Genomic DNA, 12,360 nt, shown 5'->3' with positions numbered 1-12,360 from the left:
CAACGATAATGTCTGAGTCGGGAGAGAATAACTTGATCCGCGACAATGTTTGAGTCAAGAGAGAATAATAAGATTGATTTAACGAATCCTGAGTACCTGTGGAGTCAAAGAGGTAATAACTCGATCTGTGATTATGTCTGAGTTGGGAGAGAATAGTAAACACAATCCAAAGACTTCTGAATACTCGCGAAGTTAGAGATATAATAACTTGATATGCGACTATGCTCGAGTCAGGAGAGAATAACTCAATCCACAACTATGTCCGAGTCAGAAGAGAATAATAAAATCGATCTAACGACTCTTGAGTACTCGTGGGGTTGGAGAGAGAATAACTCGATTCATAACTATGCCCGAGTCAAGAGAGAATTGAGCAGTCAGAGAGAGAATAACTCGATCGATGACTATGTCTGAATCTAAAGATAATAATAATGTTCAGCCTCACGACTCCCGAATACTCACGAAGTCGGAGGGATAATAACTTGATGCGTCTATATATATGTCCAAGTCTGGAGAGAATAAGTCGATTTACGACTATGTCTGAGTCGGGAAAGAATAATAAGATTGATTTCACAGCTCTTAAGTACCAATGAATTTGGAGAGATAATAACTCAATGCACGAATATGTCCGAGTTGGTAAGGAATAACTCGATCTACGACTATGTTCAAGTCAGGATAGTATAATAATGTTCTATCTAATGACTCCAGAGTACCCGCAGAGTCGGAGATATAATAATTCAATCCACGACTATGTTTGAGTCAAGCTTGAGTATACTTGATAAGATTCATTTTACAGTAGAAATCTTGATTATATGATCAAGCTTATGTCACGTTCTACCGTCTTAAAATATATCTTACATTTGGTATCAGAGCGAGCTTGATTCAACTATATGAATTGAGATAATACGTTATTACCTGTCGATATGTTATATCTAGTCGTTTGATGTCTTACAACGAATTATGAAGGAGCGTTTGTTTTGAATGGTAATGCAATTATGTCTCCAAAATTATTTTGTTGGCAATTAATGACATAATTAACTGCTAAATATAAATCAATGTTGCATAAGTTATTTCTATAGATGACTTAATCATTAAGATGTCAAGATAATTGTTATAATTATCAACGTTGTTATAGCATATGTCATTAATATTTGTCATATTAGTTGCCATATTAATTTTCATATTATGTGATTAATGTGCTTTTGATAAATTATTTACCATAATTATATTAGGAAATAATGTCCATATCATCTTTATATGATTACATGAATTTATGTTTAATTGATAATTTAATTGTTGACTTCGTCATCTCGTTATTTAAGGCATTAGCATGTTGTGATATCCTTAATTGATTTTAAATCATAATTATTATTTTCATGTATATAATTATGGTACGCATGATTGAAAGCATGACATAAATATACTAAATTTAATGTGGGACTCTTATTTATTTTCATGATAAGTCACCCAAGAAGATTTATCAATTAAATAAATAGGAATAAAGAAACCACAATTATGTTACATTCTTATATTAAAATTAATAATTAGCCCAACCAAAAATTATTATTTTAATTATTGAATGGAATTTATTATAGTATGAATTTATCTTCTGACTAATGGTGGGGTGAATTCAACTATAATTATGCTAAAGTTTTTATGGAGAAAATTTATGTGCATTTATTACAATTAGCCCAACGGAAGGTTGTAATATTTTGCTATTTCTCGATAGAAAACTTATGTTTAATTTTCTATCATACCTTAGCACTAACGCACAATTTAATCGTAGTTCTAAATCAATTCTGCCCAACGGTGATTTGAATTTAGTTCTATGATTAACTCAAAAAATCTAACGGAGAAAATTTATGTGCATTTATTACAGTCGGCCCAACGGAAGGTTATAATATTTGCTATTTTCTCAATGGATAATTTATGTCATTATCCTCCATTATAATTTTTGGCACCAATATAATGCTTAATTGTAGTCTGAATTTATTTTCTGCCCAACGGTAATATAAATTCAATTCTATAATTACGTTAAAGTGTAACACAAAAAATTTTATGTCCATTTATTGTAATTAGCCCAAGGAAGCTTATGATATTTTGCTAATTTCTATGTAATTACTTTTCATACTTTAACGCTAATACATAAAGGAGAAAAGTTTAAATATATTTTTTGTAGTCGGCCCAATGGAAGGTTGCACGAATATATCCTTTCTCAGTGGAAATACTAATGTATTTGTTTTTCCCATTAATGTGTACTTCTTCAATCACTTATGTATTATGATTATGATTTGTGTTTTCCATTATTGTTAATGAGTATGATTTAACTCTGTGAACGCAGCTTCAATTATGAGCCAAATCGCGTCCATTGAAATTCTGACGAGTAGCAATTTTAAGAAATGGAACGAACAAATTCGCCTCGTCCTGGGCGTTATGGACCTTGATTGTGCCTTACGGGTTGATAAACCTACCCCACTTTCAGACACTAGCACTCAAGATGAAAAATCTGCTTATGAAAAATGGGAAAGGTCCAACTGTTTGTCACTTATGATAATGAAAGGTTCAATATCGTCGGATATTCAAGGATGCATGCCTGATTTTGAAAATGCTAAGGACTTCGTTGACTCCGTTGAGGAGCAGTTTCAGAGTTCCTCTATAACACTTGCTACCACATTGATAATCAAAATGGTAACTTCTAAGTACAACAACCTTGGTGGTATTCGTGGGCATATCCTAAGAATGAATGATATAGCTGCTCAACTTAAGGCCATGGACATGGAGATCTCTGAGGGCTTTCTCGTTCATTTCATTATGACATCTCTTCCTTCTCAGTTTGGTCCTTTCAAGATCAACTATAATACTCAGAAGGAGAAATCAGCAACAAAAGAAAATTAATGGATGAGAATTCTTCAATACTATGGCCATATATCTCGGGATAGAATGCAACATCTAATTAAAGATAGAATACTTCATTCATTAGATTTCTTTAATTTCAACACATGTATTAAGTGTATTAAAGGAAAATTTGCACAAAGGAACAAACATGGAGCCACTAGAAGTAATGGACTATTAGAACCGATTCATACTGATATCAGTGGTCCTAATACTCTTGGTATTCATGGGCATCACTATTTCATCACCTTTATTAGCGACTACTCTCGTTATGGATATATTTATCTTCTTCGTGAAAAATCTGAAGCACTCCAGGTTTTTAAGGATTATAAATCTAAAGTTGAAAACCAACTTGATCGAAAGATTAAAGTGGTTTGATCTGATAGAGGAGGAGAATATTATGGAAGATTTTCCAACTTAGGTCATAATCCTGGACCTTTTGCCTTATTTATGAAAGAATGTGGCATTATTGCACAGGTTTCTATGCCAAACACGCCTCAGCAAAATGACGTCGCTGAGAGATGTAATCGTACCCTTATAAATATGGTACGAAGTATGATATGTCAAACTTCTTTACATAAGTATCTTTGGGTTGAGGCTCTTAAGATAGCTATGCATATACTAAATCGTGTTCCTACTAAAGCTACGCCTAAAACCCCTTATGAAATATGGGCGCAAAGGAAACCAAATATTGGGTATATGCGTGTATGCGGATGTCCTGCAGAGGCTAAAATTTGCAACCCAAATGTACGAAAGTTTGATCCTAAGACAATAAGTTGCTATTTCATCGGTTATCCAGAACGTTCAAAGGGTTATCGATTTTATCGTCCATCACATACCATAAGAATAATCGAAACTAGACATGCAATATTTTTGGAAGATGTTGGTAATTGTGGTGATAGCACGTCTCGCAAAAATATTCTTGAAGAGGAACGTGAAATTTTAAACATTCCCATTATTTCAAGAGATTTGATTATCCCTAATCCTGTGGGAGAATCATCAAATAATGATACGATGCCTAATGTTTCAGACCATGTTGATGAACCTTCTCCTATTATTGTTCATGACCCACCTTTACGAAGGTTAGAACGAGTAAGAAAGTCAACTACTCTTGATGACTTTATCTATTTCGATGGCTGTGACAATTCTATTGGGAATTATCCCACACCAAACACCTCAATGGCTTAAAGTCATGAACGAAGAGTTGACATCAATGAAATTAAATAATGTATGGGACCTTGTAGACTTACCTCAAGGATTCAAACCGATAGGTTATAAGTGGATTTTTAAAACCAAACTGAATCCTCAAGGAAATGTCGAACGGTACAAGGCCCGTTTGGTTGCTAAAGAGTTTACGCAAAAAGAATGTATTGATTATAATGAAACCTTTTCACTCGTGTCTAAAAATGATTTGTTCCGTATAATTATGGCCCTTGTAGTGTATTTTGACTTAGAGCTACATCAAATTGATGTCAAAACTACATTCCTTAATGGTGACTTGCATGGAGATATTTATATGACGCAACCAGAAGGATTTCTGGTTGTGGGCAAGGAACAAATGGTATGCAAAGTTAAGAAATCCATTTATGGTCTTAAGCAGCCATCTCGATAGTGGTATTTGAAGTTTCTAGAGATGATCAACAAATTTGGTTTCAAGGAGAACGTTGTCAACCAATGCATTTTTATGCAAATCTGTGGGAGCAAATGTATCATTCTCGTACTGTATGTGGATGATATTTTACTTGCTTGTAATGATTTAGGCATGTTATGAGAGACAAAAGATTTTCTATCAAGTAAATTTGATATGAAAGATCTCGATGAAGCATCTTATGTTATAGGCATTGAAATTCATCGGGATAGATCTCGTGGTATGTTGGGTCTATCTCAAAGAGCCTATATTAAAAAGGTTCTAAAAAGATTCAACATGCATAATTGTTCTTCCATAGTTGCACCGGTCTATAAAGGCGATAATTTCAGTTTATCACAGTGTCCTAGGACCTCGTTGGCGTTTAATGAGATAGAGTAATTTCCTTACGCATCTGCTGTAGGAAATCTAATGTATGTTCAAGTGTGTACTCGTCCAGATGTCACATATATTGTTGGCATGCTTGGTCGATACCAAATTAATCCAGGAATGGATCATTGGAAGAATGCCAAGAAAGTCATGCGATACTTACATGGTACAAAAGATTTCATGCTCATTTACAGGAGATTAGATTTTTTCAAGACCATTGGATATTCTGATTCTGACTACGCAGAATGTCTCAATACTAGAAAATCTACATTTGGATATATTTTTATATTATCTAGAGCACCTGTTTCATGGAAAAGTACAAAGCAGACTATTACATCTTCTTCTACCATGGAAGCGGAATTTGTAGCCTATTATGAAGTGTCGTGCCATGCTAAATGGATTAAAAATTTTATCATGGGGCTTTAAGTGGCGAATTCTATGTCCAAACCATTGAAAATATTCTGCGACAACCAAGCTACCGTATTCTTTTCTAAGAGCAACAAGTCAAGTAGTGCTTCCGAGCATATTGACATTAAGTACCTTGTTGTGAAGGAAATGATCCAAAATGAGTTAATATCCATTGAGCACATTAGTACTAGTGCTATGGTGGTGGGCCCATTGACAAAAGTCTTGCCTCCCAAGATGTTTCGCGAGCATGTGCATAACTTGGGACCTTTTGCAAGTTTTAATTTTGGGAGGGCATTTATTTGATATTGGATATTGATTTGTGATTACATTTGTAATGTTTTGGATCCTATTTATGATCATATGATTTATTGCTTTTATTTGTGCATTAATGTTAAATATTATAAATAAATCAGTGAAGGACCACTTATGTTTATTGAACCATAACATTGACAGTGTAAGATTGTGAGTTAGGAACGAATATATTACATATATTTTAGATCTCGGCCTATATCTGACCAAACATTTAGATGATGTGGATTATTAAGGATATAATGTTGTCGATATATTAAACCCATTTTGAAGCTAATTATAACTTTTGGCGAAGTGGGAGAATGTTGGATTCGACAGGGTCCAATTCATGATGTTGGCCTACAGATTATAATTATTGGGTTATTCCTTAATAATTTATTTAATTAGCCCAATTACTAAAGCCTTGATGGACGGACTAGTGATTGTATTTCTTATTGGGCCATCCCACCTCTTGCTCTACCTATTAAGAATTAGGATTTGTTATTATTATAAATAGGCACTTAGGTGTAGCCTATTTGGATGCTTCTTACATACTCTTACACACGAAGGCTTACGACAACCCTAAGAAGTACATACGAGAATCCATCTCCCATCGTAGAGCGAAAGAGGTGAAGATCGAGCCTTCAATTATGTCGGCGCTCAACGCAGGCAATTTTTATTCTCTAAATTCATTCATATACTTGATAAGATCCATTTTACGGTAAAAAATCTTGATTATGAGATCACATTCTACCGTCTTAAAATATATCTTACAAAATCATGATATTTTAATTACCGGTATTTGAACCCATAAATCATGGTTTGGCATATCATGACCTAGCAAAATTTTCTTTTAGCGTAATTAATTAAAAATTTTCATCTCAGATAGAAACATGCATAGTCCAATACTCCTAGCTTGGTTAAATGGCAGGAATCAAGTACGTTAACAACTTATATTTAGATGAGAATTTTTTTTATTTAAAAAAAACATTGTTGACTTGATGTGGATGAAAAAGGTATTCTTTATTTTATTGGAAGCAATAACTATACAACAATCAACAATTGAGGTTGAAAATAAAAATTTTGTACCATCTTAAATTTCCCTGAGGGAGATGGAGAGATGGATGAAATGCTAAGTTGATGTGGGGATTGATAGTAGTCCGATGCTTTGTGAGTATATTGAAGGCATGGAGAGTATGGGTAAGGGGGCTCTTTGATCTGTACAGGGTTAATTTATCTATTGGATGCAATCGAAGATATGATGAAGGTTCAAATGTTAGGACGCAGAGGTCAAGAATGTTGCAGTTAATGATAACCACATGGTAGAATCCATGAACAAGATGACTTGGAAGGTAGCCATCAGAGATTATTTGGTGTCATGCCCTACAAACAGAACCAGAATAGAAACTTCCACGGCTAGCTATCTGGGATCAATTTGTGTCATGTCCTACCAACAGACTTGAACCAGAATAGGAACTTTGATGGCAATCTGTCATCACTAGTGCAATTTTTTGAGCTCATTTAGATAAAAAAAATATCATCCAAACAAATGAAGCTTGACATGACATGATAGAGCAAAGGTAATTAGGGTTAAGTAAAAAATCAGTTAAATTGAATTAACCTATCGAATCAATCAAATTTAGGAGTTTGGTTTGGTTAATTCGGAAATTCATATTTTTTTAATAAAATATCAACTTGTTTGGTTCAATTTTAGGATCTACAAATCAATTAAACCGATTAAACAAAAATTTTACTACTATATTGTAAGCAGTCATTAGTGTAACTGAATTGAACCGCAATTACCCAACTTAGCTTGATCGATGATTTGACTAAACATCAATCGATTAATGATGTCATTAATTGACTAATCAATTAATTCAATAACCGATCAAATTAATTGGTTTTATATCAATTTTGTTTATTCGATTTTGATACAAAGTTCGGTTGGTTGGTTTGTCTGAAAAAACAATTGGTTTAATCAATTTTAATTTGTACGGTTTGATCGTTTCAATTTTAAATCAATTACTCACAGTAAGTTAACACTTGAATAAAAAGAAAATAAAAATGGGTGACAGATGGACGTGGGACCCGCTGGGTGACAGATTCCCCTTTTACTACGTATTTATATTATTTATTAAGAAGCATATTTTAGGTGGATAATTAATTCTATAGCTTATATTATCACTTCCACCTTTTACTACGTATTTATATTTTTTTACTCCATCTGGAATATCACTTGCATCTAATCAATATAATATTTATTAAGAAGCATATTTTAGGTGGATAATTAATTCTATAGCGTATATTATCAACTCATACCCTATATTATCAACTGATGTTTTAATTATGTTTAACCTAATTTAACTTTAATAGATTCAAATCCAAATACGTATCCATATTTTCAAATAAAGTCGAAGTAAGTCAAAAATAATTCGTGCGTATAGAAGAAATAAAGCATGCATGTGAATAATTTTAAGAAAAATAATATGCTCAAGGAAAAAAATTCAAGGAAAAATTCAAGGATAGACATATAAGGTGATGGGGCCCACAAAAAATAAAATGGTGGACCATGACTTTATGTGTTTATCCTTGAGCTTTTCATTGAGTTTTTTTCCTTGAGCATATCATTGCTCTAATTTTAAGTGCTATTTAATTATATTTAGAAATAGACAAAATAAGGATTTATCCATTAATAATATAGCTTTTTTAAGAAACCTCTAACTCCTACCTTTTATCGTAATATTAAGGCCCATAATGAGGCCCAAATCCAAAAGGGAATATTAGGCCCAACTTTTTTTCCTTTTATATAGTTTGAAATTGAAGGACAAAATATAACTAAATTGATTGAATTGAAAAATAAATAAATAAATAAATAAAAAGTAAAGGTGTTCTTTATTTTTTTTTTTTTTGCTCATCCTTGTCCATTTCCTTGAGTCATCTAATCTTGCTCAGCACACATTTTGGTAGTCTGGAAGGTACACAATCAAATTAGAGCCTAACATTTAATTCAGTGCCACAAATCGTACTACAAACAAAGCCCTTCTTTTCTGTGCCCATTTTCCCTCTCATTTTCAAAGACGAACAGAAAGTAAAGCGAAGCTGCATGCCATTTTTTACCTTGAAACGTTTCTTAGCTTAACAAGGTGAAACCCTAGAAAAGTGGAAGACATGAACGTACATTACCTTTCTCATCTATATCATATTTGTCCCTGTTCGTGCATGCATGGGCCAATAAAGTGTGGTAGCTGTAACCTCCTTTGATGAAGTTAGCACGGAAGGCTATATATATATTACGTAGAACAAGAGTATATTTATTTGTTTTCACGTGCATGTGCTTGCAAGTTTGCTCGTGAATCATATGAATGATAGAGCAGACAAGGCCCTTCTTATATTGTCTATTTAATTTATTTTAGATTTGCTGCTTGATTATACATCTTCCTTCAATTTAATTATGTGACAAAAAATTAGTTTAAAAAGACATAAAGTGATCGAAGTAAAGGTCCCAGACAACTTGCTCATATAAAAAAAAACGTTATCCATGCGCGTGTAATCACTGTCATGTTCCAGTAGGTCACTGGTCCTGTGTTTAAGATAAGGTTAGGTTTCAATGTCCTACTAATTGTTTCCTGGATTCCGACGATCTTAATTATATTACTGTTAATCTAATTACGATCAGTAGGATTATTATAAGAGTGACCATACCCCCAAATTATGATGTAGTGACAGGGTAATCAGATTGTCTGTTAAGTATCCACAGTTCAATTCCTAATTATGATAAATTTGTAAATAAATTTTCTTTAAATGGATCGGTAAACAAAAGATGCTGAACTTCTTGACCATCAACCATGAACGCTTCCTAATTTAAGCTAAAATCTAGCCATTTAGCATTACCTTCTAATTAATCAGATTTCGTTGTTGTGCATAGGGGTGAGCAGTCAATCCGTCAAACCGACCAACCCGCTTATACCGACCCGAACCGAACCGAAAAAAAATAATCCGCAAGATATAGGGTCCTAATATTACATTATCTGATCTAGTAGGGCCGAATAGTTTTTTATCCCAATAACCGAACCAACCCGATCCGATCACTCCTACTTGTAGCAACTAATGTTGATAAGCTGTTACACGTTGTAGTAACTACTGTCGATAAGCTACTACACGTTGTAATAGTTATTTTCGATTAGCTGCTATAACGTGTAATGAGTAATGTCTATTATCATTTTAAAAAATTTTATTTTTTTTGTTATATTTATATTTATATTTTATATTTCATTGGATATAGGGTCGGATATCCAAATAACTGACAACCCGTCCGATATTTGAAACCGGATGTAGGTCCCGATTTTACATTATCTGATCTAATAGAGTCGGATAATTTTTTATCCTAATAATCAAATCAACCCGATCCATGATCACCCATAGTTGTGCATATATAAATTCCTAGAAACTTTCACTTTCAATCGAAACTTTAACATCAATAATACCATGGAAATATTCGCTGCACAGCATTCGTCACGCACACATGAAATAAAGAGATCCAGAGATCTCTGATCTCTCTAGAGATGTGTAAAAGCCTGCAATCATTCACGAGGAGCACAGCCTGTACCCTTTCATCATTTGAACTCGCACACCAATATCAATTATATATTATTCCATATTCAATTATTATTCATATTCTATTCCCCTCGCCATACTCAATTCACTAAACTAATTAAATAAAAGTCAAAAACATATATATATTTTTCTTCAAATATTAATTAAAACTTAATAATTATATATACATATACCCCGTCATCCTACGTCGTCACCTCATCATATATTCCATCCATGCGCCAATCTCTTTAATCTGTTTATTTATTTAAACTCTTCCTCATCTGTTCTTCCATTTCGCCCATACTCGACTCTGATTGTTTCTCTTGTTCGAATTTATGGACAATGTCACCCACAATTTCTGGGATCGTCATCATCATCCAGCTGAGATCATGAGCATGGGGAAGGACCAGGCGACGACGGCGCTTTGGGATCATGACCTATTATTTCAGCATCCGTATCACCACCAGCTGTCCCATGGCTACGTGGAGACGGAGCGTTATGATGAAGGAGGAGGAGAGGAGAAGGAGCTGGGAGAGGAGGACGAGGAAGAAGAGGAAGAGTTGGGAGCGATGAAGGAGATGATGTACCGGGTGGCTGCTATGCAACCGGTGGACATCGACCCGGCCGCGGTGGCGAAGCCGCGACGCCGCAACGTGCGGATCAGCGACGACCCGCAGAGCGTAGCGGCGCGGCACCGCCGGGAGCGCATCAGCGAGCGGATCCGCATCCTGCAGCGTCTTGTCCCCGGCGGCACCAAGATGGACACCGCCTCCATGTTGGACGAGGCCATCCGCTACGTCAAGTTCCTCAAGCGACAGCTCCACTGCCTTCAGTCGAATAACCCTCCGCCTGCGCCGCTGCCGGCGCAATTCGCGGTCGTCGTCGGTCTCTCCTCGTCTTCGTCTTCGTCTTCTTCCTCATCCTTCTCGTCCGGCGCCGTGGGGAGACTGCAAGGGCTTGGCGGCCATCTAATGATGCACTAATTTTATTAATGGAGGTATTTTGATATATTAATGAAGGTGTAATAATTAATATGATTAATTAATTAAGAGGGTGAATATATATCCATATGCATGAATGGCTACTTAATTTGGTCCATCCAATGCTATGCTATTATATTATATATTATGATCGATCTAATGTAGCAAATATTTACTTTTTGCAGTGTTCTTGTTTTGTGGATTATAGTTTGTTATATATATATATATATATTAGTTGACTTTGGGCTTTTAAATTAATGATGAGGAAGCTTGCCTTTGACTTACTTAATTATATAACCATATAATTAGAGCAGCACTTGCATCATTTGTTTAATTAATTTTATATATTAGTCTTCATCTAATAAATATACACAACTCTCTTTCATGCATTTTTTTTTCACAATTCATTATTCTTTTTCTGGTACTCATTAGCTCCAAAGTATGTTCTTAAAATTAATTTAAAAATTAGCCGAAATGATCAATCGCATTGATAATTAAGTAATTAGGGTCGATCAAATATATATTACATGAGATTTAATATATATAAAGTAGATTAATTAAGGGGCATAGGTATTATAATTAGAATACAATAACTCATCAGAAAATAACGTGGAATTTCTCATGTAAAGAGATCATTTCCAAGAAGACACGAAGTAAATAACAAAATGACAGTGAATGCAACGTCTGGAATTGAGCAGCATTGATTTTCGGACAGCCAGAGAGATGCGGGCACAGACCAATCATGCAACTAAATTAATTGATGTTCCATGTCGATACACTCAGATCGAACCCTCTCTGTCTCTATGGTCCTCCATTTATCTATCACTTGCAGCTGTAGAAGTTCCTTTTGAAATCAAAGAAATTATTAGCTTGCCTTTCAGATTAGACAGGTGTTGGGAATATGTACTGTGCTACCAAAATGAACTTGTTGCAATATTAATAATGACTCTATATATATATTCAAGTACATTTTTGATGAATTTTACTGTTCTGTGAATCTCACTGCACTTGCTTGGGCGGCGGATATTTCTTTCGCGTACGAAGAAATTCTTCATGTGAGATTAAGGTTGTTCAACTGTAAACACTTGATAATATATATTGAATGATCAGTATGCAAACTCCACCCCAGCAGCTTGCATATAGAGGTTGATGTGCCAAACGGACCAAGCCAAATGAGGGGTAGCACTG

General features: G+C 34.5%; 1 protein-coding gene across 1 annotated transcript; it reads left to right on the top strand.

The window, feature by feature from the left end:
- Positions 1–10,494: 10,494 nt before the first annotated feature.
- On the top strand, positions 10,495–11,175 carry LOC121972227 (transcription factor HEC3-like). The gene has a single exon (XM_042523922.1). It carries the CDS (start codon positions 10,528–10,530, stop codon positions 11,173–11,175), a length of 648 nt encoding a protein of 215 aa, XP_042379856.1. The 5' UTR covers positions 10,495–10,527.
- Positions 11,176–12,360: the final 1,185 nt, after the last annotated feature.

This window comes from Zingiber officinale, chromosome 4A (assembly GCF_018446385.1).
Source record: "Zingiber officinale cultivar Zhangliang chromosome 4A, Zo_v1.1, whole genome shotgun sequence".
Lineage (NCBI taxonomy): Eukaryota > Viridiplantae > Streptophyta > Magnoliopsida > Zingiberales > Zingiberaceae > Zingiber > Zingiber officinale.
Note: the sequence above shows the minus strand (reverse complement) of the source record. Positions and strands in the feature narration are given on the sequence as shown.